Source organism: Salvelinus namaycush, unplaced genomic scaffold, assembly GCF_016432855.1.
Source record: "Salvelinus namaycush isolate Seneca unplaced genomic scaffold, SaNama_1.0 Scaffold1890, whole genome shotgun sequence".
Taxonomy (NCBI): Eukaryota; Metazoa; Chordata; class Actinopteri; order Salmoniformes; family Salmonidae; genus Salvelinus; species Salvelinus namaycush.
Window position 1 is genome coordinate 16,101 of NW_024058664.1, and position 25,824 is coordinate 41,924.

Here is a 25,824-nt window from a genome sequence, read left to right on the forward strand (position 1 = left end):
TTGAGAAGGTTTAGACACCGGGGTGGAGTCGGTAGCTAGGTGTGACTGGAATCCGAGGTTACCATGGAAACGTAGGGTTTCCACGCTGTGCCTGTCGGAGAATGAACGGGACTGACACGCGATGCGTGTGCGCCTGTGGCCTTAATAGCTTCCTTTTGATCTACCTGCCCAGAGCTCCCAACGTCTCAGCCGCTAAGCACTCCACCACATGCTAAAATACGACTAACATTACCGTGTGTGTGTTGCAGATGGATCAGCTGTCAGACGAGGAGCTGGACCATACAGAGGGAGGAGGAGGAGAGGAGGAGGACAGTGATAAAGAGGATCAGGATCTAGACAAGATGTTTGGAGCCTGGCTGGGAGAGCTGGATAAACTCACACAGGTAACTAACCCTAACCCTGGCTGGGAGAGCTGGATAAACTCACACAGGTAACTAACCCTAACCCTGGCTGGGAGAGCTGGATAAACTCACACAGGTAACTAACCCTAACCCTGGCTGGGAGAGCTGGATAAACTCACACAGGTAACTAACCCTAACAGGTAACTAACCCTAACCCTGGCTGGGAGAGCTGGATAAACTCACACAGGTAACTAACCCTAACCCTGGCTGGGAGAGCTGGATAAACTCACACAGGTAACTAACCCTAACCCTGGCTGGGAGAGCTGGATAAACTCACACAGGTAACTAACCCTAACCCTGGCTGGGAGAGCTGGATAAACTCACACAGGTAACTAACCCTAACCCTGGCTGGGAGAGCTGGATAAACTCACACAGGTAACTAACCCTAACCCTGGCTGGGAGAGCTGGATAAACTCACACAGGTAACTAACCCTAACCCTGGCTGGGAGAGCTGGATAAACTCACACAGGTAACTAACCCTAACCCTGGCTGGGAGAGCTGGATAAACTCACACAGGTAACTAACCCTAACCCTGGCTGGGAGAGCTGGATAAACTCACACAGGTAACTAACCCTAACCCTGGCTGGGAGAGCTGGATAAACTCACACAGGTAACTAACCCTAACCCTGGCTGGGAGAGCTGGATAAACTCACACAGGTAACTAACCCTAACCCTGGCTGGGAGAGCTGGATAAACTCACACAGGTAACTAACCCTAACCCTGGCTGGGAGAGCTGGATAAACTCGCACAGGTAACTAACCCTAACCCTGGCTGGGAGAGCTGGATAAACTCACACAGGTAACTAACCCTAACCCTGGCTGGGAGAGCTGGATAAACTCACACATGTAACTTAACCCTAACCCTGGCTGGGAGAGCTGGATAAACTCACACAGGTAACTAACCCTAACCCTGGCTGGGAGAGCTGGATAAACTCACACAGGTAACTAACCCTAACCCTGGCTGGGAGAGCTGGATAAACTCACACAGGTAACTAACCCTAACCCTGGCTGGGAGAGCTGGATAAACTCACACAGGTAACTAACCCTAACCCTGGCTGGGAGAGCTGGATAAACTCACACAGGTAACTAACCCTAACCCTGGCTGGGAGAGCTGGATAAACTCACACAGGTAACTAACCCTAACCCTGGCTGGGAGAGCTGGATAAACTCACACAGGTAACTAACCCTAACCCTGGCTGGGAGAGCTGGATAAACTCACACAGGTAACTAACCCTAACCCTGGCTGGGAGAGCTGGATAAACTCACACAGGTAACTTAACCCTAACCCTGGCTGGGAGAGCTGGATAAACTCACACAGGTAACTTAACCCTAACCCTGGCTGGGAGAGCTGGATAAACTCACACAGGTAACTAACCCTAACCCTGGCTGGGAGAGCTGGATAAACTCACACAGGTAACTAACCCTAACCCTGGCTGGGAGAGCTGGATAAACTCACACAGGTAACTAACCCTAACCCTGGCTGGGAGAGCTAGATAACTACGACTCGCACAGGTCGGCTCACCGCGACTCGCACAGGTTGGTTAACCCCGACTCGCACAGGTCGGTTAACCCCGACTCGCACAGGTCGGCTCACCGCGACTCGCACAGGTAGGTTAACCCCGACTCGCACAGGTCGGCTCACCGCGACTCGCACAGGTCGGTTAACCCCGACTCGCACAGGTCGGCTCACCGCAGCTCACCGCGGCTCGCACAGGTCGGTTAACCCCGACTCGCACAGGTCGGCTCACCGTGACTCGCACAGGTCGGCTCACCGCGACTCGCACAGGTCGGCTCACCGCGACTCGCACAGGTCGGCTCACCGCGACTCGCACAGGTCGGCTCACTGCGTCTCGCACAGGTCGGCTCACCGCAGCTCACCGCGGCTCGCACAGGTCGGTTAACCCCGACTCGCACAGGTCGGCTCACCGCGACTCGCACAGGTCGGTTAACCCCGACTCGCACAGGTCGGCTCACCGCGACTCGCACAGGTCGGTTAACCCCGACTCGCACAGGTCGGCTCACCGCAGCTCACCGCGGCTCGCACAGGTCGGTTAACCCCGACTCGCATAGGTCGGCTCACCGTGACTCGCACAGGTCGGCTCACCGCGACTCGCACAGGTCGGCTCACCGCGACTCGCACAGGTCGGCTCACTGCGTCTCGCACAGGTCGGCTCACCGCAGCTCACCGCGGCTCGCACAGGTCGGTTAACCCCGACTCGCACAGGTCGGCTCACCGCGACTCGCACAGGTCGGTTAACCCCGACTCGCACAGGTCGGCTCACCGCGACTCGCACAGGTCGGTTAACCCCGACTCGCACAGGTCAGCTCACCGCAGCTCACCGCGGCTCGCACAGGTCGGTTAACCCCGACTCGCATAGGTCGGCTCACCGCGACTCGCACAGGTCGGCTCACCGCGACTCGCACAGGTCGGCTCACCGCGACTCGCACAGGTCGGCTCACTGCGTCTCGCACAGGTCGGCTCACCGCAGCTCACCGCGGCTCGCACAGGTCGGTTAACCCCGACTCGCACAGGTCGGTTAACCCCGACTCGCACAGGTCGGCTCACCGCGCCTCGCACAGGTCGACTCACCGCGCCTCGCACAGGTCGTCTAGAAATGTCAGTTATGATTTCCAAAATACATTTGGTTTGGTTATGTATGACCTTTATTCTGTATTTACTTACCTGATTTATATTGTAATTGTATTATTCCAGGTCACCGTTATATACCAGCAGGTCACCATTATATACCGCCAGGTCACCGTTATATACCGCCAGGTCACCGTTATATACTGCCAGGTCACCGTTATATACCGCCAGGTCACCGTTATATACCGCCAGGTCACCGTTATATACCGCCAGGTCACCGTTATATACCGCCAGGTCACCGTTATATACCGCCAGGTCACCGTTATATACCGCCAGGTCACCATTATATACCAGCAGGTCACCATTATATACCAGCAGGTCACCATTATATACCAGCAGGTCACCAGACCACATTCTATAGTAACACTAGTCCACATTCTATAGTAATACTAGTCCACATTCTATAGTAACACTAGCCCACATTCTATAGTAACACTAGTCCACATTCTATAGTAACACTAGTCCACATTCTATAGTAACACTAGCCCACATTCTATAGTAAAACTAGTCCACATTCTATAGTAACACTAGCTCACATTCTATAGTAATACTAGCCCACATTCTATAGTAACACTAGTCCGCATTCTATAGTAACACTAGCCCGCATTCTATAGTAACACTAGTCCGCATTCTATAGTAACACTAGTCCGCATTCTATAGTAACACCTAGTCCGCATTCTATAGTAACACTAGCCCGCATTCTATAGTAACACTAGCCCGCATTCTATAGTAACACTAGCCCGCATTCTATAGTAACACTAGCCCACATTCTATAGTAACACTAGCCCACATTCTATAGTAACACTAGCCCACATTCTATAGTAACACTAGCCCACATTCTATAGTAACACTAGCCCACATTCTATAGTAACACTAGCCCACATTCTATAGTAACACTAGCCCACATTCTATAGTAACACTAGCCCGCATTCTATAGTAACACTAGTCCGCATTCTATAGTAACACTAGTCCGCATTCTATAGTAACACTAGCCCGCATTCTATAGTAACACTAGCCCGCATTCTATAGTAACACTAGCCCGCATTCTATAGTAACACTAGCCCGCATTCTATAGTAACACTAGCCCGCATTCTATAGTAACACTAGCCCGCATTCTATAGTAACACTAGCCCGCATTCTATAGTAACACCTAGTCCGCATTCTATAGTAACACCTAGTCCGCATTCTATAGTAACACCTAGTCCGCATTCTATAGTAACACTAGTCCGCATTCTATAGTAACACCTAGTCCGCATTCTATAGTAACACCTAGTCCGCATTCTATAGTAACACTAGTCCGCATTCTATAGTAACACTAGCCCGCATTCTATAGTAACACTAGCCCGCATTCTATAGTAACACTAGCCCGCATTCTATAGTAACACTAGCCCGCATTCTATAGTAACACTAGCCCGCATTCTATAGTAACACTAGCCCGCATTCTATAGTAACACTAGCCCGCATTCTATAGTAACACTAGTCCGCATTCTATAGTAACACTAGTCCGCATTCTATAGTAACACTAGCCCGCATTCTATAGTAACACTAGCCCGCATTCTATAGTGACACTAGCCCGCATTCTATAGTGACACTAGTCCGCATTCTATAGTGACACTAGTCCGCATTCTATAGTGACACTAGTCCGCATTCTATAGTGACACTAGCCCACATTCTATAGTGACACTAGCCCACATTCTATAGTGACACTAGCCCACATTCTATAGTGACACTAGCCCACATTCTATAGTGACACTAACCCACATTCTATAGTGACACTAGCCCACATTCTATAGTGACACTAGCCCGCATTCTATAGTGACACTAGCCCGCATTCTATAGTGACACTAGCCCGCATTCTATAGTGACACTAGCCCGCATTCTATAGTGACACTAGCCCGCATTCTATAGTGACACTAGCCCGCGTTCTACAGTGACACTAGCCCGCGTTCTACAGTAACACTAGCCCGCGTTCTATAGTAACACTAGCCCGCGTTCTATAGTAACACTAGCCCGCGTTCTATAGTGACACTAGCCCGCGTTCTATAGTGACACTAGCCCGCGTTCTATAGTGACACTAGTCCGCGTTCTATAGTGACACTAGCCCGCGTTCTATAGTGACACTAGTCCGCGTTCTATAGTGACACTAGTCCGCGTTCTATAGTAACACTAGTCCGCGTTCTATAGTAACACTAGTCCGCGTTCTATAGTAACACTAGTCCGCGTTCTATAGTAACACTAGTCCGCGTTCTATAGTAACACTAGCCCGCGTTCTATAGTAACACTAGCCCGCGTTCTATAGTAACACCAGTCCGCGTTCTATAGTAACACCAGTCCGCGTTCTATAGTAACACCAGTCCGCGTTCTATAGTAACACCAGTCCGCGTTCTATAGTAACACCAGTCCGCGTTCTATAGTAACACCAGTCCGCGTTCTATAGTAACACCAGTCCGCGTTCTATAGTAACACTAGCCCGCGTTCTATAGTAACACTAGCCCGCGTTCTATAGTAACACTAGCCCGCGTTCTATAGTAACACTAGTCCGCGTTCTATAGTAACACTAGTCCGCGTTCTATAGTAACACTAGCCCGCGTTCTATAGTAACACTAGTCCGCGTTCTATAGTAACACTAGTCCGCGTTCTATAGTAACACTAGCCCGCGCTTTATAGTAACACTAGCCCGCGTTCTATAGTAACACTAGCCCGCGTTCTATAGTAACACTAGCCCGCGTTCTATAGTAACACTAGCCCGCGTTCTATAGTAACACTAGCCCGCGTTCTACAGTGACACTAGCCCGCGTTCTACAGTGACACTAGCCCGCGTTCTACAGTGACACTAGCCCGCGTTCTACAGTGACACTAGCCCGCGTTCTACAGTGACACTTGTCCGCGTTCTACAGTGACACTAGTCCACGTTCTATAGTGACACTAGTCCACGTTCTATAGTGACACTAGTCCACGTTCTATAGTGACACTAGTCCACGTCCTGTAGTGACACTAGTCCACGTCCTGTAGTGACACTAGTCCACGTCCTCTAGTGACACTAGTCCACGTCCTCTAGTGACACTAGTCCACGTCCTCTAGTGACACTAGTCCACGTTCTCTAGTGACACTAGTCCACGTTCTCTAGTAACACTAGTCCACGTTCTCTAGTAACACTAGTCCACGTTCTCTAGTAACACTAGTCCACGTTCTATAGTAACACTAGTCCACGTTCTATAGTAACACTAGTCCACGTTCTATAGTAACACTAGCCCACGTTCTATAGTAACACTAGTCCACGTTCTATAGTAACACTAGTCCACATTCTATAGTAACACTAGTCCACATTCTATAGTAACACTAGCCCACATTCTATAGTAACACTAGTCCACATTCTATAGTAACACTAGTCCACATTCTATAGTAACACTAGCCCACATTCTATAGTAACACTAGTCCACATTCTATAGTAACACTAGTCCACATTCTATAGTAACACTAGTCCACATTCTATAGTAACACTAGTCCACATTCTATAGTAATACTAGCCCCGTGAGGATAGGGCTTTAAGCAGTATAGAACTGTTGGCGAGTACTCGTCTGTTTTTTGCCGTTCTGTTCTCGTATGTACCCTTCTCATTTTAAAATGCGGTCCTTCTAGCAGTCCTAAGGACAAAGATTCAGCAGGAAGCAGCCAAGGTAGAGGTGTAAAATGGAGGATTTATTTACACAGTGCTGATGATGATGATGATGATGATGATGACACATTTACATGACTCTGGATTGTCAACATTTTAAACGATACAGCCTCTCATCAGGCAAAACCTTATCATCTGACACTTATATACAAGCAGCCGCTCCTATCCTGGTAGCAGACCCGGTACATCTATGCACGCTCAAGACGGAGAAACCAGACACATGTTCCCTCGACATTATATACAAGCAGCTGCACCTATCCTGGTAGCAGACCAGGTACATCTATGCACGCTCAAGACGGAGAAACCAGACACATGTTCCCTCAACATTATATACAAGCAGCCGCTCCTATCCTGGTAGCAGACCAGGTACATCTATGCACGCTCAAGACGGAGAAACCAGACACATGCTCCAAGCAAAAGACAATGAAGAAATGTACTTTAAATTGGTCAATATAATTAAGTAAACCAACACTTATTTATAACAGGTGTTATGGTGTTTGTGAGCAGTCCCCCCAAAAACGTGTCCACTACGTTTAGGGTTGGAAAGGGGAGGGTATCATACTGGAAACTTTCTATGTTTAACAGTAAACTACCAGAATTTTGGTTATCTTTCAAGGATTTTATGTAATCTATCACAAGACATCTAGTGGCCCTTTTTGGTACTTCAGATTATCACAGATTATCTGTTATAATCTATGGCCCTCTCATTTTTTTAATTTTTACTTTATGTAAAATACATTAAATAAATAAGATGATTTTTAAATTACAAAAATGGAGTGATAGTTCTGAAACATATCCTAAATATAAACCATCAATTTAGTGAATACCGTTCGTGTTTAATATGAGTGTTTCAGCAGGATTAAATATTTTTTTTTTTTACAAACTTGTATTTATTTTACTACAAACTTGTATTTATTTTACTATGTCAATATGTATTTGTTGTCGGTGTTTTGGCGTCAAACTGGTGGCAGTTGTCAAAACAGTCAATAGGTGGAAGAGTTGCAGATAATAATACCAATGTTTATTTTTATTTATTTTTTATTCATTTGGCTATTTTCTCTTGAACCACACGGTCTGTCGACTAGAAACTCATGGATGATATGGACACAGATATAATACACAAATACTATATATTAATACTAAATTAAGTTATTCAAGTATAAATTACCAAAGTTATGATCGATTGCCATAGATTTTCTGTTAATTACCCGAATTACTGAAGATGCTGGTAACTTTGGTAAATTACCGGTAGCTTTGCAACCCGAACCACGATAACCAGTAAATTAATGTAATATATTATGTATTTAACAGAAATTACCGTAACCAAACATTCTAGATTACCGGGGAAATGTGGGCATTAACCGTAACTTTAATAGTGAATTAATGTGGAATTGATAAACATTGACAAAGGGCAAACAATTCACAGACGTCAGTGCACTCGTCAGTGAGCTAGCAGAGACGTCAGTGAGCTAGCAGAGAGACGTGTATTCACGATTCCTCTGTCCCCCGTACAGATTCTAGATGATGTGAATCTGTCCCCCGTACAGAGTATAGATGGTGTGAATCTGTCCCCCGTACAGAGTCTAGATGGTGTGAATCTGTCCCCTGTACAGAGTCTAGATGATGTGAATCTGTCCCCTGTACAGAGTCTAGATGATGTGAATCTGTCCCCTGTACAGAGTCTAGATGATGTGAATCTGTCCCCCGTACAGAGTATAGATGGTGTGAATCTGTCCCCCGTACAGAGTCGAGATGATGTGAATCTGTCCCCCGTACAGAGTCGAGATGATGTGAATCTGTCCCCCGTACAGAGTCGAGATGATGTGAATCTGTCCCCCGTACAGAGTCGAGATGATGTGAATCTGTCCCCCGTACAGAGTCGAGATGATGTGAATCTGTCCCCCGTACAGAGTCTAGATGATGTGAATCTGTCCCCCGTACAGAGTCTAGATGATGTGAATCTGTCCCCCTGTACAGAGTCTCTGATGTGAATCTGTCCCCCGTACAGAGTCTAGATGATGTGAATCTGTCCCCCTGTACAGAGTCTCTGATGTGAATCTGTCCCCTGTACAGAATCTAGATGATGGCTTCACAGAGACTGTAAAGAAGGCCCCTCAGAAGGCCCCTCTCAGAGAGGAGACCAACATGGCTAACTTCTGTAACCGCTTCTCCATGTACAACATCAACGGTAAATAGAAGATATATATACAGTGGGGAGAACAAGTATTTGATACACTGCCGATTTTGCAGGTTTTCCTACTTACAAAGCATGTAGAGGTCTGTACTTTTTATCATAGGTACACTTCAACTGTGAGAGACGGAATCTAAAACAAAAATCCAGAAAATCACATTGTATGATTTTTAAGTAATTAATTAGCATTTTATTGCATGACATAAGTATTTGATCACCTACCAACCAGTAAGAATTCCGGTTAGTTTTTCTTTAAGAAGCCCTCCTGTTCTCCACTCATTACCTGTATTAACTGCACCTGTTTGAACTCGTTACCTGTATAAAAGACACCTGTCCACACACTCAATCAAACAGACTACAACCTCTCCACAATGGCCAAGACCAGAGAGCTGTGTAAGGACATCAGGGATACAATTGTAGACCTGCACAAGGCTGGGATGGGCTACAGGACAATAGGCAAGGAGCTTGGTGAAAAGGCAACAACTGTTGGCGCAATTATTAGAAAATGGAAGAAGTTCAAGATAACGGTCAATCACCCTCGGTCTGGGGCTCCATGCAAGATCTCACCTCGTGGGGCATCAATGATCATGAGGAAGGTGAGGGATCAGCCCAGAACTACACGGCAGGACCTGGTCAATGACCTGAAGAGAGCTGGGACCACAGTCTCAAAGAAAACCTTTAGTAACACACTACGCCGTCATGGATTAAAATCCTGCAGTGCACGCAAGGTCCCCCTGCTCAAGCCAGCGCATGTCCAGGCCCGTCTGAAGTTTGCCAATGACCATCTGGATGATCCAGAGGAGGAATGGGAGAAGGTCATGTGGTCTGAAGAGACAAAAATAGAGCTTTTTGGTCTAAACTCCACTCGCCGTGTTTGGAGGAAGAAGAAGGATGAGTACAACCCCAAGAACACCATCCCAACCGTGAAGCATGGAGGTGGAAACATCATTCTTTGGGGATGCTTTTCTGCAAAGGGGACAGGACGACTGCACCATATTGAGGGGAGGATTGATGGGGCCATGTATCGCGAGATCTTGGCCAACAACCTCCTTCACTCAGTAAGAGCATTGAAGATGGGTCGTGGCTGGGTCTTCCAGCATGACAACAACCCGAAACACACAGCCAGGGCAACTAAGGAGTGGCTCCGTAAGAAGCATCTCAAGGTCCTGGAGTGGCCTAGCCAGTCTCCAGACCTGAACCCAATAGAAAATCTTTGGAGGGAGCTGAAAGTCCGTATTGCCCAGCGACAGCCCCGAAACCTGAAGGATCTGGAGAAGGTCTGTATGGAGGAGTGGGCCAAAATCTCTGCTGCAGTGTGTGCAAACCTGGTCAAGAACTACAGGAAACGTATTCTCTCTGTAATTGCAAACAAAGGTTTCTGTACCAAATATTAAGTTCTGCTTTTCTGATGTATCAAAACTTATGTCATGCAATAAAATGTAAATTAATTACTTAAAAATCATACAATGTGATTTTCTGGATTTTTGTTTTAGATTCCGTCTCTCACAGTTGAAGTGTACCTATGATAAAAATGACAGACCTCTACATGCTTTGTAAGTAGGAAAACCTGCAAAATCAGCAGTGTATCAAATACTTGTTCTCCCCACTGTATATATATATATATATTTATAATATTTATATATATATATATATATATATATATATATATATATACACACACACACACTCAGTGCCTTCTGAAAGTATTCATACCCCTTGACATATTCCATATTTTTTTGTGTTACAGCTTGGATTCAAAATTGATTACAATAACCCATAATGACAAAGTGAAAACATGTTTGACATTTTTGCTAATTTATTGAAAATGAAATACAGAAATATTTCAGAAGTATTCACACCAGTATTTGCACATTTATTTTTAAAATTCTTCCATCTCTGTCAAGTTGATTGTTGATCATTGCTAGACAGCCTATTTTCTCGTCTTGCCATAGATTTTCAAGCCGATATTAAGTCAACTGTATCTAGGTCACTCAGGAACGTTGTCTTGGTAAGCAACTTGTGTTTTAGGTTATTATCCTGCTGAAAGGTGAATTCATCTCCTCATTGTCTATTGGAACACAGACTGAACCAGGTTTTCCTCTAGGATCTTGCCTGTGCATAGCTCTATTCTGTTGCTTTTTATCCTAAAAAGCTCCCTAGTCCTTGCTGCTGACAAGCATACCCATAACTTGGTGCAGTCACCACCATGCTTGAAAATGTGAAGAGTGATAATCAGTGATGTGTTGTATTGGATTCACCCCAAACATGACACTTTGTATTCAGGACACAAAGTGAATTTCTTTGCCACATTTTTTGCAGTTTTAGTTTTGTAATCCGGATTCATGTTTTGAAATATTTTTTTAAATTTTGTACAGGCTTCCTTTTTACTCTGTCAATTAGGTTTAGTATTGTGGACTAACTGCAGTGTTTTATCTACCAATAGGTTCCCAACGCGAGGCATTGAAAAACCTCCTTGCTCTTAGTGGATGAATCTGTGTTTGAAATTCACTGCTTGACGGAGGGAGCATACAGATAATTGTATGTGTGGGGCAAAGAGATGAGGTAGTCATTCAGAAATCATGTTAAACACTTATTGCACACTTTGAGTCCACGCAGCGTATTATGTGATTTGTTAAGCATTCATTTGTACTCCTGAACTTATTTAAGCTTCCCAAAGCAAAGTAGTTGAATATTTAGACATTTCAGCTTTTCATTTTTAATAAATGTGTAATTTTTTTTCTCAAACATAATTCCACTTTGACATTATGGTGTGTTGTGTGTGTGTAGGCCCAGTGTCACAACATCTCAATTTGTTCTATTTTTAATAATTCAGGCTGTAACATAACAAAATGTGGAAAAGTAAAGGGGTCTGAATACTTTTCTGAAAGCAGGAATCGGAAAGCACTGTGTGTGTGTGTGTGTGTGTGTGTGTGTGTGTGTGTGTGTGTGTGTGTGTGTGTGTGTGTGTGTGTGTGTGTGTGTGTGTGTGTGTGTGTGTGTGTACACACCATACATGCATACATACAGTACCGGTCAAAAGCTTTAGAAACACCTACTCCTTCAAGGGTTTTTCTTTACTTTTTACTATTTTCTACATTGTAGAATAATAGTGAAGACATCACAACTATGAAATAACACACGTGGAATCATATCGCAACCAAAAAAAGTGTTAAACAAATATATTTTAGATGAGATTCTTCAAATAGCAACCCTTTACCTTGATGACCACTTTGCACACTCTTGGCATTCTCTCAACCAGCTTCATGAGGAATGCTTTCCCACTTTGTGTGCAAAGCTCTCAAGGCAAAGGGTTGGCTACTTTGAAGAATTTCAAAATATATATTGATTTATAACGCTGTTTTTTTGTATTATTTCATAGTTTTTGATGTCTTCACTATTATTCTACAATGTAGAAAATAGTAAAAAAATAAAGAAACCTTTAAATGAGTAGGTGTGTCCAAACTTTTTTGACTGGTCCTGTATGTGCACACACAGTACAAGTCAAAAGTTTGTACACACACCTACTATGTGTAATGTATGTGTGTGTTTATTAAAGCCTGAGGGGTCCATGTATCAGGGACGACATCAGCTGTGGAGTCCCCCAGGGGTCCATTCCTGGTCCTATTACGTTCTCCCTTTGCATGCTACCACGAGGCAAAATCATTAGTGAAAATCTGTAGCTGTTGTCGTTCTGGACAAGACCAATGACTGTGTTTTGATTTCCTCCTCTTCCAGAGGCTCTAAACCAGGGTGGCGACAATGTAGACCTGGATTCCCTGATGGCAGACCTGTGTTCCATAGAGCAGGAGCTAACCACCATCGGCAAGCCAAACGCCAAGCTCCGCCAAAAACCCACCGCCGGGCGCAGCAGCAGTGCCAAGGGGCACGGTGGAGCTGGAGGTAGTGGAGGAGGCACCTCCAGCAGCGGGGACAGTACCTCCTCCAGTACCCGGGCCTCACCGGCCTCTACGGTGGCAGCTCGCCACGGGCGCCCCATGGCTTCCAACCTGTCCCTGGATGATATCACGGCCCAGCTGGAGCAGGCGTCTCTTAGTATGGACGAGGCTGCTAGACAGAGCTCCCACTCCCTGGCCAGCGTCTCTTCCAGCTCCACCTACTCCACCATGCGGAGGCCCGCCTCCCACCATCACACACACCGCCGGACAGGCTCGGTGGGGACGGTCAGCGAACACGAGGCCCTGTCTTTCTCCCTCTCGTCTCGGTCGTCGGTGAACTCTGCGTCGGCCAGCAGCATGGATTCTCTGGATAGGCCCTCGGAACAGGACGGGGTCACGCCTACACAACAGGGACCCAATCAGGGCCCCCCGGGCAACACCGAGGTAGGCTGCACACGCCCTAAATCTCATCCATACACACTAAATAAGTACAGGTTAACCTCACTGCTTTTCTATCTAGCGATACATTTACAGGTTGACCTCACTGCTTTTCTATCTAGTGATACATTTACAGGTTTACCTCACTGCTTTTCCATCTAGTGATACATTTACAGGTTTACCTCACTGCTTTTCTATCTAGTGATACATTTACAGGTTTACCTCACTGCTTTTCTATCTAGCGATACATTTACAGGTTTAGCTCACTGCTTTTCTATCTAGCGATACATTTACAGGTTTACCTCACTGCTTTTCTATCTAGCGATACATTTACAGGTTTACCTCACTGCTTTTCTATCTAGCGATACATTTACAGGTTTACCTCACTGCTTTTCTATCTAGCGATACATTTACAGGTTTACCTCACTGCTTTTCTATCTAGCGATACATTTACAGGTTTACCTCACTGCTTTTCTATCTAGCGATACATTTACAGGTTTACCTCACTGCTTTTCTATCTAGTGATACATTTACAGGTTTACCTCACTGCTTTTCTATCTAGCGATACATTTACAGGTTTACCTCACTGCTTTTCTATCTAGCGATACATTTACAGGTTTACCTCACTGCTTTTCTATCTAGTGATACATTTACAGGTTTACCTCACTGCTTTACGGCTCGAAGGACCATGACAGAAATTAAGCTAATTTAACTACACTAGTGGTATAGGGTTATGAAGTAGGTGTCAGGTTGTTTATGGATGAAGTAGCTTGACAACAATTGCATGCGGCTGTTAGATGAACTAATTTCCCTTTGGGGATTAATATGGTACACCTCCATCTCACATGTCGCCGTGTGGTACAGGTGTGGAGAGTGTGTGAGCACTGCAGGGGAAAGGGGATGCCACACTAGCTAAGTTTCTGTTCAATAAAATATGCAGATTTTCCCACGAGAGATGTTTCCTTCAAATGTAACTTTTTGTTGGATAAAAGGCTGTTCGTGATGATGTAATAATGATGTAATAATGATGATGATGTAATAATGATGATGATGTAATAATGAAAACCTCTTTAGCGCTTACTAAATAAATAAAAACATACAGTACCAGTCAAAGGTTTGGACTCACCTTCTCATTCAAGCTTTTTTTTTTTTATGTATTTTTTACTATTTTCTACATTGTAGAATAATAGTGAAGACATCACAACTATGAAATAACACATATGGAATCATGTAGTAACCAAAAAAGGTGTTAAACAAATATATTTTAGATTTAGATTGTTCAAAGTAGCCACCCTTTGCCTTGATGACAGCTTTGCACACTCTTGGCATTCTCTCAACCAGCTTCATGAGGAATGCTTTCCCAACAGTCTTCAAGGAGTTCCCATATGCTGAGCACTTGTTGGCTTATTTTCCTTCACTCTCATCCCAAACCATCTCTACTGGGTTGAGGTCGGGTGATTGTTTAAGCCAGGTCATCTGATGCAGCACTCCATTACTCTCCTTAGTCAAGTAGCTCTTACACAGCCTGGAGGTGTGTTGGGTCATTGTCCTGTTGAAAAATAAATGATAGTCCCACTAAGCTCAAACCAGATGGGATGGCGTATCGTTGCAGAATGCTGTGGTAGCCATGCTGGTTAAGTGTGCCTTGAATTCTAAATAAATCATAGACAGTGACACCAGCAAAGCACCACCACACCACCTCCTCCATGCTTCATGGTGGAACCACACATGTGGAGATCATTCGCTCACCTACTCTGCGTCTCGCAGACACGGCGGTTGGAACCAAAAATCTCATTTGGGCTCATCAGACCGGTCTAATGTCTTCTGCTTATTGTTGTCCTTTAGTAGTGGTTTCTTTGCAGCAATTTGACCATGAAGACCTGATTCGCGCAGTCTCCTCTGAACAGTTGATGTTGAGATGTGTCTGTTACTTGAACTCTGAAGCATTTATTTGGGCTGCAATCTGAGGTGCAGTTAACTCTAATGAGCTCTGGGTCTTCCTTTCCTGTGGCGGTCCTCATGAGAGCCAGTTTCATCATATCCTCTGCAGCAGAGGTAACTCTGGGTCTTCCTTTCCTCTGGTGGTCCTCATGAGAGCCAGTTTCATCATATCCTCTGCAGCAGAGGTAACTCTGGGTCTTCCTTTCCTCTGGCGGTCCTCATGAGAGCCAGTTTCATCATATCCTCTGCAGCAGAGGTAACTCTGGGTCTTCCTTTCCTGTGGCGGTCCTCATGAGAGCCAGTTTCATCATATCCTCTGCAGCAGAGGTAACTCTGGGTCTTCCTTTCCTGTGGCGGTCCTCATGAGAGCCAGTTTCATCATCGATCTTGATGATTTTTGCGACTTGATGGACTGTCGTTTCTTTTTGCTTATTTGAACTGTTCTTGCCATAATATGGACTTGGTCTTTTACCAAATAGGGCTATCTTCTGTATACCACCCCTACCTTGTCACAACACAACTGATTGGCTCAAATGCATTAAGGAGGAAAGAAATTCCACAAATTGACTTTTAAGAAGGCACACCTGTTAATTGAAATGCATTCCAGATGACTACCTCATGACGCTGGTTGAGAGAATGCCAAGAGTGTGCAAAGCTGTCGTCAAGGCAAAGGGTGGCTACTTTGAAGAATCTCAAATATAAAACACTTTTGTTGGTTACTACATGATTCCATATGTGTTATTTCATAGTTTTGATGTCTTCACTATTATTCTACAATGTAGAAAATAGTCAAAATAAAGAAAAACCCTTGAATGAGTAGATGTCCAAACTTTTGACTGGCTTTTGTTTCCATTGCATTTTTAACGCCCAATCAGGTTTCAGGTTTTCTCGCATGCTCTCTAGACAAAATTCGCTGATAAAGTTATATGATTCTAGGTTTATATGATGAGATGGATGAGAGCAAGATCATTTGTATTTGTAAATTGGCAGCTAAGCACCGATCTCAATGTCACTAGCGAACAAATTTAAGACCCTCAATATTTATTGTTAAGGAGCATCAAGCTCATCGCCGTGTACTTCCACCACCCTGTGAAGTTCATCATCATTTATTTCATCTGTAGCCTAATAAACTACATGCTTTCCTGAGTCGTAGTGGGAGGACCACACAACATGTCATCGCAAATTTACCTCGACGTGTTGCGCAAGAAATCATTTCCACCACAATTTGTCAAAACATTTATTTTAAAGACATAAAAATCCTGAGACCTCTCTTTCTCGCAATTTAATTTCAATTCAAGGGGCTTTATTGACATGGGAAACATGTTTACATTGCCAAAGGAAGAGAAATGGATAATAAACAATAGTGAAATAAACAATAAATATGAACAGTAAACATTACACTCACAGAAGTTCCAAAAGAATTAAGACATTTCAAATGTCATATTATGTCTATATACAGTGTTGTAACAATGTGCAAATAGTTAAAGTACAAAAGGGAAAATAAATATTTACAATATATTTACATATTTACTGTGTTTCTGCACAGTAAGGGATTTCTTTTTCTCCATCCATTCCTCCATCCATCAGGGAGGGATGGAGAGGGCTCCAAATGTGCAGATTAAACTGGGTTCACTGATTTGAAGCTGCCAGACTGACTGCCAGACTGACTGCCAGACTGACTGATGGAGAGAGAATGCTTACAAAATGGCACCCCATTCCCTATATAGCTCTCTATTGTCGACCAGAGCTCCATGTAGGGAATGTTGTGCCATACAGTGCACTATATAGGGAATAGGGGGCCATGTAGTGCACTATATAGGGAATAGGGGGCCATGTAGTGCACTATATAAGGAAAAGGGTCCCATTTAAGACACAGAGAGAGCTGTAAAGCTGCTGAGAGGGAATTGATTGTTTAATTTTTCCAAAGTTTAGGGATCAGCGGTTCATTTAGCTCCTCCTGCTTTAGTGACTGGGTCGTTTATAAAGGGCTGTCTGTCTAATCTTTAGTAATCTCACCCACATGTAATATTTAATCTACGACAGAAAAATATTTAGAATAAATATGGTCTAGTCTATGTAGAGAGTGTGATTCTCTGAACAGAGATGGTCTAGTCTATGTAGAGAGTGTGATTCTCTGAACAGAGATGGTCTAGTCTATGTAGAGAGTGTGATTCTCTGAACAGAGATGGTCTAGTCTATGTAGAGAGTGTGATTCTCTGAACAGAGATGGTCTAGTCTATGTAGAGAGTGTGATTCTCTGAACAGAGATGGTCTAGTCTATGTAGAGAGTGTGATTCTCTGAACAGAGATGGTCTAGTCTATGTAGAGAGTGTGATTCTCTGAACAGAGAAAGTGTTTTAAAGGAGAAGTCTGCAGGAAGTTCTCCCGCTTCACCAACTCTCACATTTAACTTCACTGCGCTACGGATCCCTTTTACGGGATCACTTTCCTAAACAACCGCTAGAATTGCAGGGCGCCAAATGCATAAATTATAAAAAATATTTAGAATCATGCAATCACAAGTGAAATATACCAAAACACAGCTTAGCTTGTTGTTAATCCACCTATCGTGTCAGATTTTGAAAATATACTTTACAGCGAAAGAAATCCAAGCATTTGTGAGTGTAGCTTTCAATGCTATAACAGCTTAGCCTTATATTAGCTTGGTTAGCTTGGTCACGAAAGTAAGAAAAGCAATAAAATGAATCGCTTACCTTTGATAATCTTCAGTGGCCATGTACTGAATGCAGGGACAGTGGAGTGGCCATGTACTGAATACAGGGACAGTGGAGTGGCCATGTGGACAGTGGAGTGGCCATGTGCTGAATGCAGGGACAGTGGAGTGGCCATGTGGACAGTGGAGTGGCCATGTGCTGAATACAGGGACAGTGGAGTGGCCATGTGGACAGTGGAGTGGCCATGTGGACAGTGGAGTGGCCATGTGGACAGTGGAGTGGCCATGTACTGAATACAGGGACAGTGGAGTGGCCATGTACTGAATACAGGGACAGTGGAGTGGCCATGTGCTGAATACAGGGACAGTGGAGTGGCCATGTGCTGAATACAGGGACAGTGGAGTGGCCATGTGCTGAATGCAGGGACAGTGGAGTGGCCATGTACTGAATGCAGGGACAGTGGAGTGGCCATGTACTGAATACAGGGACAGTGGAGTGGCCATGTGCTGAATGCAGGGACAGTGGAGTGGTCATGTACTGAATACAGGGACAGTGGAGTGGCCATGTACTGAATGCAGGGACAGTGGAGTGGCCATGTACTGAATGCAGGGACAGTGGAGTGGCCATGTACTGAATACAGGGACAGTGGAGTGGCCATGTACTGAATACAGGGACAGTGGAGTGGTCATGTACTGAATACAGGGACAGTGGAGTGGCCATGTACTGAATGCAGGGACAGTGGAGTGGCCATGTACTGAATGCAGGGACAGTGGAGTGGCCATGTACTGAATACAGGGACAGTGGAGTGGCCATGTACTGAATACAGGGACAGTGGAGTGGTCATGTACTGAATACAGGGACAGTGGAGTGGCCATGTACTGAATACAGGGACAGTGGAGTGGCCATGTACTGAATGCAGGGACAGTGGAGTGGCCATGTGCTGAATGCAGGGACAGTGGAGTGGCCATGTACTGAATACAGGGACAGTGGAGTGGCCATGTACTGAATACAGGGACAGTGGAGTGGTCATGTACTGAATACAGGGACAGTGGAGTGGCCATGTACTGAATGCAGGGACAGTGGAGTGGCCATGTACTGAATACAGGGACAGTGGAGTGGCCATGTACTGAATGCAGGGACAGTGGAGTGGCCATGTGGACAGTGGAGTGGCCATGTACTGAATGCAGGGACAGTGGAGTGGCCATGTACTGAATGCAGGGACAGTGGAGTGGCCATGTACTGAATGCAGGGACAGTGGAGTGGCCATGTACTGAATGCAGGGACAGTGGAGTGGTCATGTACTGAATACAGGGACAGTGGAGTGGCCATGTACTGAATGCAGGGACAGTGGAGTGGCCATGTACTGAATGCAGGGACAGTGGAGTGGCCATGTACTGAATACAGGGACAGTGGAGTGGCCATGTGGACAGTGGAGTGGCCATGTACTGAATGCAGGGACAGTGGAGTGGCCATGTACTGAATACAGGGACAGTGGAGTGGCCATGTGGACAGTGGAGTGGCCATGTACTGAATGCAGGGACAGTGGAGTGGCCATGTACTGAATGCAGGGACAGTGGAGTGGCCATGTGGACAGTGGAGTGGCCATGTACTGAATGCAGGGACAGTGGAGTGGCCATGTACTGAATACAGGGACAGTGGAGTGGTCATGTACTGAATACAGGGACAGTGGAGTGGCCATGTACTGAATGCAGGGACAGTGGAGTGGCCATGTACTGAATGCAGGGACAGTGGAGTGGCCATGTGCTGAATACAGGGACAGTGGAGTGGCCATGTGCTGAATACAGGGACAGTGGAGTGGCCATGTGCTGAATACAGGGACAGTGGAGTGGCCATGTGCTGAATACAGGGACAGTGGAGTGGCCATGTGCTGAATACAGGGACAGTGGAGTGGCCATGTACTGAATGCAGGGACAGTGGAGTGGCCATGTACTGAATGCAGGGACAGTGGAGTGGCCATGTACTGAATACAGGGACAGTGGAGTGGCCATGTGGACAGTGGAGTGGCCATGTACTGAATGCAGGGACAGTGGAGTGGCCATGTACTGAATGCAGGGACAGTGGAGTGGCCATGTACTGAATGCAGGGACAGTGGAGTGGCCATGTGGACAGTGGAGTGGCCATGTACTGAATGCAGGGACAGTGGAGTGGCCATGTACTGAATACAGGGACAGTGGAGTGGTCATGTACTGAATACAGGGACAGTGGAGTGGCCATGTACTGAATGCAGGGACAGTGGAGTGGCCATGTACTGAATACAGGGACAGTGGAGTGGCCATGTGGACAGTGGAGTGGCCATGTACTGAATGCAGGGACAGTGGAGTGGCCATGTACTGAATGCAGGGACAGTGGAGTGGCCATGTGGACAGTGGAGTGGCCATGTACTGAATGCAGGGACAGTGGAGTGGCCATGTACTGAATACAGGGACAGTGGAGTGGTCATGTACTGAATACAGGGACAGTGGAGTGGCCATGTGCTGAATACAGGGACAGTGGAGTGGCCATGTACTGAATGCAGGGACAGTGGAGTGGTCATGTACTGAATACAGGGACAGTGGAGTGGCCATGTGCTGAATGCAGGGACAGTGGAGTGGCCATGTACTGAATGCAGGGACAGTGGAGTGGCCATGTACTGAATGCAGGGACAGTGGAGTGGCCATGTGCTGAATGCAGGGACAGTGGAGTGGCCATGTACTGAATGCAGGGACAGTGGAGTGGCCATGTGCTGAATGCAGGGACAGTGGAGTGGCCATGTGCTGAATGCAGGGACAGTGGAGTGGCCATGTACTGAATGCAGGGACAGCGCAGATATTCCTGTAAAATGTTGAAATAACTCAACATTCAAGAGGTGCAGCTTTATTTGACAAAGGTTAAGTGTCATAGAAACTGCAGAATTTAATCTTTCCGATACGATATAGAAATCACGATGTTTTACCTGCATGTGACTCTGAAGGAGGATTTGATACAGTGATGCATCTGTCAATGTACACAAAGAGATGGGGAGCATCTTGTAAATCTAACCGCTGATAATGTCATCAGACTATCGTCAATGTAATCTTGTCTTTAGGCTGTCTTTTATTATGTGTGAAATTAGTTTAGTTTCCCCCTCTCGCTCATCAACTTGGATCGAGTCGAGGATATTTTTTGCCGTGATTCTAAAGGCCTACTGCAACACGTTTTTAGTTTCTCTTACAATAAATGTGATTAGTAATAGAGACGTATATGTTAAATAAAACAGTCACGTAACAGATTCATTTTTACAAATTAAAACGTGAAAAAGAACGGTATCAAACCCACAAGGCGCACGGTCAAATGATTCACACCAACGCTGCCATGACTCATCATTACACTATTGGTGTTCTGACTTCAGATCATCCTCTTCCTCGTCGTGTTGTTGCCAGAGAATTTCTATACCATAAACCGATCTCAAATGTTGCTTTTAGAGACTTTTGGCAGTACTCACAACCGTAGATGACGTGTAACCGTGCCAACCCAGGGCATCTGGCTTCTACCCCCTGCGGGGATCGTCTGAGACCAGCCATCCGGGACACCTGATGAAACTGGCTTTGCACAACCGAATCTCGGGGAAGCTCATATGCCTCCTCATCGTCCAGGATCTAGATAATACTCAGCCTAGTATTATTATTTATTTCAGGAGAAGTGTGATGCGTAAAGGTCTATAGTTGTTGAAGCCAATTACAACAATGTTGGTCAAACATACTGAGCAAACCATTTTTTTGTTCTCCGCCGTTGCCATCGCTCGTTACATTTTACATTTACATTTAAGTCATTTAGCAGACGCTCTTATCCAGAGCGACTTACAAATTGGTTACTGTAGCCTATGCTATTTAACAAACTATCACAAACCACAACAGACTAGAAAGAGAATATTCCGTGCCACTCAGCCAAATTGGAGTTGATTACAACGCAAAGACCTGTCAATAACAGAACTGGGAGAAAATGGCATGCAGTATCAAGCCATGGAATGCGTTGATTGGCCAAGCCATCGTCACACTTCCAATGCATTTATTCATCACAACTCCGCCCCTTTCGTACCGCCAGCTGTTGCACTCAAACAGTGGTTGACACGTTTCCGGATCTGTAGCGCTAAGATTACAACTTTTGAGTTTGATTTATTAATATAGAGCTCTGGGTCTCTTGCTGTATGACAACAGATTGAGTTAAATTAACAAATGGCACACTGGTATTTTATTCCACTGGTATTTTATTCCACTACAATGATTCTGATCTACTTCTTTCTGATTCTGATCCTTCTGCTTCTTTATCTTAGATCACATTTTTCTATGCTTTCACAACTGATATCAAATGCACAATTTGTTCATTGCCAATCACTGATTTCACTAATGTTTCTTGTCTCTTCTTCTTCTCTCTCTCTCTCTCTCTCTCCGTTCTGCGCCAAGCACTCCTATCTGGACAGGGAAACCTCCCTGATTCTGAAAAATATAGCTGGAAAACCCTCTCACTTGCTGACCAAGGTGACTCTCTTTCTCCTTCGCTTGTCTCTTCGTCCTGCATGCAATCAAGCTATTCTCTCATTGGTGGCTTTTTAACCACACCCTTCATGCAACAATGAACCCCTCTCCCTCTCGTGATGTCATATCCTCTGGTTGTTAATAGACGGTGTTTATTTTCTATAGGTTAAGATAGTTCTATACACTAGTATTTCCTAGAAGTTCCAAAACTTTTTTATCTTGGGGTCCCCCTTCCAGCATTGGTGAACATCCCGCCTGACCCCCGACCCCTGACCCCCAGACCCCTGACCCCCGCACCACGTCTTTTTCTATGGGCACAAGCACCGTTCGTGACACAAACTGTTCACGTTCATCGTGTTGGCGGAGGTTTAAAGCTTATTTCCTGCAATTCTACACAATTTGTCATGGGGCGCAAAGAACATTTGGCAGTTTTAAAGCTAATTTTATTGCGATTTTTATACATTTTGCCATGTCTAATGTTTATTCATGTATTCAACTATCTATGGGCTGAACTTCTAACAAGTTATAAATATCTCTCTAAGGTCTGTAATGACTGACATGACAAGAGGAACTGATGTCATACCTCATTTAGAAATGTGCACCTTCTGCATTCTACTATTATACCTTTCAGGAAGTAGGTTTTTAAAGCCGGATTGAGTTCCTTTAAAACCCCTTTGGGAGGAGGACCCCCTGCTATAGAGCAGGATTATAATAGTGTATCTAGAATAGTCAACATGTGAAGGTGTAATGATGACTTCTACAGACCATGAGCTGTACTAGTTCCTCCATGCGGTACTAGTTCCTCCAGTACAGTACGGCCAAATGTTTTTAACCCAGATCTGAGATCGACTTCAGTTTCATTCATGGTATACGTTTGTTTTCTTTAACCCCTGAGGGTTAACCGTATGCCATGTGGCCGTCTGTCACCAGATCTCAACCCAGCTGAACACTTACGGGAGATTCTGGAGCGGTGCCTGAGAAAACGTTTTCCACCCACCGTCAACAAAAAAACACCAAACGATGGAATTTCTAATGGAATAATGGTGTCTCTCCAATAGAGGTCCAGACACTTGTATAATCTATGTCAAGGAGCGTTGAAGCCGTTCTGGCTCGTGGTGCCCCCAGCGTCCTGTTAAGACACTGTTTGTTGGTGTTTCCTTTACTTTGGGAGCTACCTGCAGGTGGCACTTGGAATATACTATTGTTTGATATGACAACAAATTTGATTTATTCTCCTGAAAAAAGTATTTTTTTGATTTAATACAGTATTACACATCCATCAGAGCCATTCTAATGCATAAACAGTGGGATTGTTTAGTTTACTCCTGAATTAATTATTAACGATTTAAATGGCTAGTTTCTCTATACTGTAATGAAGCACCTGAGAATACAGAGTATTTTGGAGCTTTTCCATTAATCACCATCTTTTTCTCTCGCTCGCTCTCTCCCTCCCTCTCCCTCCCTCTTTCGCTTTCTCTCTCTCTCGCTCCCTCCCTCGCTCCCTCCCTCGCTCCCTCCCTCTCTCGCCCCCTCTCTCTCTCGCTCCCTCCCTCGCCACCTCCCTCGCTCCCTCCCTCTCTCGCCCGCTCCCTCCCTCGCTCCCTCTCTCTCTCGCTCCCTCCCTCCCTCGCTCCCTCCCTCGCTCCCTCCCTCTCTCGCCCCCTCCCTCGCTCCCTCCCTCCCTCGCTCCCTCTCTCTCTCGCTCCCTCCCTCGCTCCCTCCCTCGCTCCCTCCCTCTCTCGCCCCCTCCCTCGCTCCCTCCCTCGCTCCCTCCCTCTCTCGCCCCCTCCCTCGCTCCCTCCCTCTCTCGCCCCCTCTCTCGTTTCCTCCCTCGTTTCCTCCCTCGTTCCCTCTCTCGTTCCCTCGCTCGTCCCCTCCCTCGTTTCCTCCCTCGTCCCCTCCCTCGTTTCCTCCCTCTCTCGCTCCCTCCCTCGCTCCCTCCCTCCCTCCCTCCCTCTCTCCCTCCCTCTCTCCCTCCCTCTCTCCCTCCCTCTCTCGCTCGCTCTCTCGCTCGCTCCCTCCCTCCCTCTCTCGCTCCCTCTCTCGCTCCCTCTCTCGCTCCCTCTCTCGCTCCCTCGCTCGCTCTCTCGCTCGCTCCCTCCCTCCCTCTCTCGCTCCCTCTCTCGCTCTCTCTCTCCCTCCCTCGCTCCCTCCCTCCCTCTCTCGCTCCCTCCCTCCCTCCCTCCCTCCCTCCCTCCCTCCCTCCCTCCCTCCCTCCCTCCCTCCCTCCCTCCCTCCCTCCCTCTCTCGCTCTCTCGCTCCCTCCCTCCCTCCCTCTCTCGCTCCAAGGTCGTTGTTTTGTTCTATTTATTTTTATATGACTAATTCACGTCTCTGAGAAGCTCAGTAGCTCAGCGTTTTATGAGCGGCAGTTCATGGATCCAGAGAAGGGTACCGTACGTGACCAGACCTGTGATGCTGTGTATGTATCCTGCCTCAGAGCTCCGCCATGTCAGTGATAACCTCACTGAGCAACAGCAGCCGACAGACTCCATTCAGCCATATATATATATTTAAATATGTCCCTCTTTTCCTCTGCGTCGTGAGGCAGTACAACACGTTACATGTGCTACAGCAACCCAGATAGTAATGGGAAAAGGACCACTTCAAAAAGGAATTGAGATTTTTATTCACCCAGAATAGCAAAAAAATAAGGTTTTGGTCTCTGTGGAATCAACACAATGTAGGATTACGTACAGTAAATAGGTTGGAGAACTGTCTACGGTATCATGAGGCGTAGTCGTCTGACAGACTGACACCATTTAATGTTGTGACGGTCCCTCGTCACGTTCAGTGTGTCTGATGTGATAAATCACATGGAATCTCCTCTCATATAAAGCTCTTCCTGTCACCCCCCCTATTTATATTTCTGTTAATGCCGCAGTTGCTAGGGCAGCCATGCATAATGAGGGTGTGTGGGGGGGGAGGGGGTGCTGCTGGTAAGAGGCACTCCACCCATCCTCCCCGACACTCCACCCATCCTCCCGACACTCCACCCATCCTCTCCTACCTTCCACCCATCCTCCCTGACACCCCACCCATCCTCCCTTACCTTCCACCCATCCTCCCCTACCTTCCACCCATCCTCCCCTACCTTCCACCCATCCTCCCCTGCCTTCCACCCATCCTCCCCTGCCTTCCACCCATCCTCCCCTACCTTCCACCCATCCTCCCCTACCTTCCACCCATCCTCCCCTACCTTCCACCCATCCTCGCCTGCCTTCCACCCATCCTCGCCTACCTTCCACCCATCCTCCCCTACCTTCCACCCATCCTCCCCTACCTTCCACCCATCCTCCCCTACCTTCCACCCATCCTCCCCTACTCTCCACCCATCCTCCCCTACTCTCCACCCATCCTCCCCTACTCTCCACCCATCCTCCCCTACTCTCCACCCATCCTCCCCTACCTTCCACCCATCCTCCCCTACTCTCCACCCATCCTCCCCT

The 25,824-nt window shown here is 46.2% G+C and overlaps 1 protein-coding gene across 1 annotated transcript in view; it reads left to right on the top strand.

The window, feature by feature from the left end:
• Positions 1–248: 248 nt before the first annotated feature.
• Positions 249–25,824, top strand: part of LOC120037816 (ras-associated and pleckstrin homology domains-containing protein 1-like) — a gene marked incomplete at its 3' end in the record, with an annotated part of 33,567 nt that continues 7,991 nt past the window's right edge. The window contains exons 1-3 of the mRNA XM_038983780.1: positions 249–383; positions 8,797–8,911; positions 12,650–13,254. Coding sequence (XP_038839708.1) covers positions 249–383; positions 8,797–8,911; positions 12,650–13,254 — 855 coding nt within the window. The remainder of the gene's footprint in view (positions 384–8,796; positions 8,912–12,649; positions 13,255–25,824) is intronic.